Raw genomic sequence first — 4,973 nt, 5'->3', positions numbered from 1 at the left:
AATGGAATGTAAACTCACAAAATATTAAGGAACCTGCCACTTCAGTTACTTTTTAAAGGGTCCCATGGTCTGTACATTGTAAATATTCTGAATTAAATAGACTCTTCTTAGTGTTTTCGGCTTCATATACAATCTAGTCGGAATAGAATAGAACTCTGAAGACCTCAGATCTGTAATCTCTAGTCTCTAGTCTTAGAGAGCTTCAGTGTCTCCTTATAAGTGCAGCCAGAGTTCTCAGGTTAAAGATGGCAGACCTCACATAAACACCTTGGTTCTTTTTGTTCCTTAACTGTCACCACAGAAACAGAATTAAAACTTGCACTAACTCACAAGGACAAAGATTCACAGCAAACATAATTTTCTGAGCTGGGTAAATAAATGAGCAGCTCGCCAGTTAGAATACTCATGAAAGTGGCATTAGGAAATAATTGGAGAAAAATCAAGATAACACCTCATTTATGCCACATAATCACTCACCTGCTCAGATTTTTGTGGTTAAGAACATTTGGAAGTAGTGGTGAAGTGGGGTCAAAATAATAGGAATGCTTAACAGTCTTTCAGATCTCCTCTACCACTGCATGCAGGTATGGAACAATTATAGGTATATAGAGAAAGTAAAACCCAAAGACTGTAAATTAGGTGATTATGTGCATAGTGAGGGAGGGTTTACCTCTTTGAAACTGGAAATTAGGTGAAGTTGTACATAATAAATGTTGACACTCTCTGCCTTCTTCCTCTAATCAGCTCACCTCAGTGTATGCAAGAGCCAGGCTGATATCCTTCAGGCAGATTGGAAGACAATACTGTGGGCCACCAAACCAGCCCATGATAAGTCCTGATGGCATTACCACTTAGACATCATGATCTTAGTGAGTTTCACAATTCACAAGCACCCATGTGGAGAGGACAGTCAGCTTTTTGAACTGTAATCCTAAATATTAATGTGTGGGCAAGTCTGTTGAGACACTTTAAGAGAACCTCTAACAAAATTAAAGAAACCTGATCATATAGCTATAGCTTGAAGGAAACGGACAATTCAAAGAGAAGATAACTTCAAGACAGTGGTCCCATAAATGGAGAAAACTGTACTCTTGAATATTGAAAATGATAGGAAAAAAAATAAAAGTCAATAAGAGTCCTGGAAGACAAAATTGAGATTATCCCCTGGAGAGGAGAGTAATGAATAGAAAAATATACGGAGAAATCATGCTCAAGAAGAAGAAATTCTGGCTTCCAACTTTTGACAAATTAAAGTTTAAAGGAAGATTTAAAGGAAATACATTCTCCAATTCTCCAAGACTTGGATACTAGAGGAAGATGGTGAGGGAGGAGACAGAGTCTGGGTGGTGGTGAGAAGAACTTCGAAAGTGATGATTGTAGATGTAACCATGCTGAGAATCATAAGAAAATGGTCAAATCAGTTTGAGGCATGTGAGTTTGAGGCATCTGTAGGAGATAAAATGGAATTGTGAAAGAGTCAGGACAGAGGCCCAGGCTATACATATAGACCAGAACATCTGAAACTTTAGCAATTTTGATTCCCAGGAGACATTAACGTGTCTGTGCCTAAGGTCCAGAAATTTTGGTTTTCAGAATTGAGCGTGGTGGTACAGTTGATTGTATTGGTATCTACCTAATGGATAGAGGCCAGGGATGTTATGCATCGTATAATATAGGCAACTCACCAGAACAAAGAATTTTCATGTTCAAAAGCCGTTAGTGTCCTAGTTCAGAATCTCTGTCTCTATGTATATGAGTGTGGAATTGGAGAGAGGGAAGGGGAGCTAGAAATTATCAGGCTGTTTTCATGTGCCAGGATGGTCCAGTTACTTTTGTGAATTAACTCATTTAATCTCTACCATAACGCTATGAGATAGTCCCTTTTTTGGCCTGATTTTATAGATTAGGATAACTGTTTCAGAGGAGTTTCATAACTTGTCTAAAATCTCACAGTTAGGAAGTGGAGAAGTGTGCATTAAACTCTGCCTTGAGGGCCCACTCTTTAACAACTTCATTACATCACTTTATTGAGTTGAAATTCATTAGTGTAAATTAATGATCAAACATTTTGTTCATGCAACCCTGTGACTTGGAGCAAAGTACTAGAAATGGAGAGTCAGTATGCCCCTGAAACTTCTTGTTTAAGAGCTGTGCTTATGATGCAGATGGTAGAGGAAGCCAAAGGGACCAAATATCATTTGCACTGGGGATTAGGAATTCTTCATGTGAAGTAGAAGCTGAGTAGAACACTGAGTCCCAGAGGCTCCAATATTAGTCTAAGATACAGTTTGTAAACAAAGGCTCAGTAATTTCTGTCCTCAAGAGGCTTATCAAACTTGGTGGAAAATCATGTGGGAGAGGATAATTCTCTGCACTTCTAATTAATTTCCCTAGAAGTATAGGATCTGAAGCTGAAGTTCACTCCATTGAATCCAGCTGTTTGTTTGTGAGGCTCATAAAAGGATCTTGTTTTCCTCTTCACTTGTGAAGAGGAAAACCTTCTGAGTAAATTCTCAAGTAGAAATTATGGCTTATTCCCCAGAATACCTCTTATAGCCTGTCAAATACTGAGGACGATGCTGACAGCTGATGCCTCCTTCATTATTACAGAATTTCCACCCGCCCCCATTACAGTAAGATCGCAAGGCAAAGGAATCATCCCTGACTTACTAATTTCCTAACAAACCCACCACTACATACCTCAAGGATTTAGGGGCAGCACTTGATGTGAGCCTGGGAGAAGCCAGTGTCAGAGGGAGGAAATGCTGAGGCTTTAGGAGGTCTCCCAGCACTCTCCTCTTCACAGTGACTCACAAGTTGAGCAGGGGATAGAGAAGAGGGAAGGATGATCTGGACTTTCAGGCCTTGGGAATCTCTGCAGGATGTCAGTCTCCAGGGTGCCTTGCTGAGTGTCTTCAGACAGCCTTCATCTCTGAAACCAGTACATCTAGAACTCCCTCTGCAGACAAAGCCTGAGGGTACCTTGGTAATGTAACCTACAACACTGCTCCTAAAGTTCATGCCCCGGAATTCAATGGCTGTGGAAAATGTCTCTGCAGTGACTGAGTTTATCCTTATGGGGTTAACAGACCGACCTGAGCTCCAGCTGCCCCTGTTTTTTCTGTTCTTGATGAACTATGTGATCACTGTGGTGGGGAATTTAATTTTAATTCAGCTTATTTGCCTGAATTCCCACCTTCACACCCCCATGTACTTTTTCCTCTTGAATCTGTCCTTCATTGATCTCTGCTATTCATTTGTCTTTACCCCCAAAATGCTCATGAGCTTTAATTCAGAGAGGAACATCATCTCCTTTGCAGGATGCATGGCTCAGCTATTTTTCTTCTGCTTCTTTGTCAACTCTGAGTGCTATGTGCTGACAGCCATGGCCTATGATCGCTACGTGGCCATCTGTAAGCCCCTTCTGTACAGTGTCACCATGTCCCCTCAGGTGTGTTCTCTGCTGATGTCTGCTTCATATGTGATGGCCATTGCTGCTGCGATGGCTCACACAGGGTGCATGATCAGGCTGACGTTTTGTGATTCCAACACTGTCAACCACTACATGTGTGACGTCTACCCCCTTCTCCAGCTCTCCTGCAGCAGCACCTATGTTAATGAGCTCCTGGTTTCCATTATTGTGGGCACACTTCTCAGTTTATGTAGTCTTATTATCTGTATGTCTTATACTCTGATTCTTTTCAATATCTTTCACTTGTCATCAGCTAATGGCTGGTCCAAAGCCTTCAGCACCTGTGGCTCCCACTTAGTTACTGTTGGTCTTTTCTGTGTATCTGGGCTGCTCACTTATGTGAAGCCATCATCTTCTGGGCCGTTGGGTCAGGGGAAGTTCTTCTCAGTGTTTTATACCCATGTGGTGCCCATGCTGAACCCCCTCATCTATAGCCTGAGGAACAAGGATGTCAAACTTGCTCTGAAGAAAACCCTGAAAAGGGTAAACAGAGAAGAACCAGTAGTGCTGTCTTAGTCTCTGCCTCCCTTGCTGTGTCTTTTTCTTCCCTTCTTTACTTTTAAAGTCTTGGTTGAATTTTCAATCTAACATCTTTTCTTATTTTTCAGTGTAACTATTTATTCTTTCAATGTGCAGATTTTATTTATTCATGTTGTTTCTTGGAAAAAATTGTGTTTCATAAGTGTGTTACATTCTTTACAAGTACTACAGAAAGACAAATCTTCTCCGCCTGTTCTCTAGTTAAGGAAATGGTTATGTGTCTTGATCAAGGTCACACAGGTAATATTGCAGAACCCACTGAAGGTATGAAAGGAAAGAAAAGGATATTGTGAAGGCAGGGAGAGAGATTCTGGAGAGCTGTTTCAGAATGATCCTGAAGGTGGGGTCATCATGGAAATGATGCCTTCAACAAAGTGACTGTAGCAGAGAGGGAGTTGTCAAACTTGAAATATGCACATGTCCCGAAGAGATTAGATTTCATAGGGTATCAAACAGGTTCAATTACAAAGTAAGATTAAATTCCAATCTTATTCATAATACTCATCATTTCCTGTGATCAAGTGATCGAGAACTTTGGAGTATGTGGACTTTTAAAAGTCCATTTTACGTTATGCTATTTTATATTTTGTTGAAATGAAATATTTGAGTTATTAATGATAAATAAAAATTGTATAAAATAGGGATACAGATATCTTCTTGTTTTGTATGATATGCGAAATTAACTGCCCACCGGTCGTTTCATTGTGATTAGGGAACAATGTCTCCCAGAGGATATGTATTTCAGGGGACATAGTTAAATGCTGAATGAGTGTAATTTCTATGTTCATTAGAGATACGATGATTTTTGAAGACTCTGAAAAGTTTGGGTGTTTAAAATTGCTTCAAAATATAATAATGCCTGTTAAAAACATTACTTAAATCTGATTAAAATTGTTAATCTGGGAGTAAAGCATGAGATATTTACATGTATTATTATATTTTTTCATTGTCATATTTATTT

At 39.7% G+C, this 4,973-nt stretch overlaps 1 protein-coding gene across 1 annotated transcript; it reads left to right on the top strand.

The window, feature by feature from the left end:
* The first annotated feature begins 2,950 nt into the window (after positions 1-2,950).
* LOC119537407 (olfactory receptor 143-like) lies at positions 2,951-3,988 on the top strand. The gene has a single exon (XM_037839864.1). It carries the CDS (start codon positions 3,020-3,022, stop codon positions 3,986-3,988), a length of 969 nt encoding a protein of 322 aa, XP_037695792.1. The 5' UTR covers positions 2,951-3,019.
* The last annotated feature ends 985 nt before the right edge of the window (positions 3,989-4,973 follow it).

Source organism: Choloepus didactylus, chromosome 6 (genome assembly GCF_015220235.1).
Source record: "Choloepus didactylus isolate mChoDid1 chromosome 6, mChoDid1.pri, whole genome shotgun sequence".
NCBI lineage: Eukaryota > Metazoa > Chordata > Mammalia > Pilosa > Megalonychidae > Choloepus > Choloepus didactylus.
This window is presented reverse-complemented; position numbering and strand designations above follow the sequence as displayed.

What these genes read in the sequence shown, in the direction of transcription:
- LOC119537407 (XM_037839864.1), top strand. Translation starts at nt 3,020, where the DNA reads ATGCCCCGGAATTCAATGGCTGTGGAAAATGTCTCTGCAGTGACTGAG.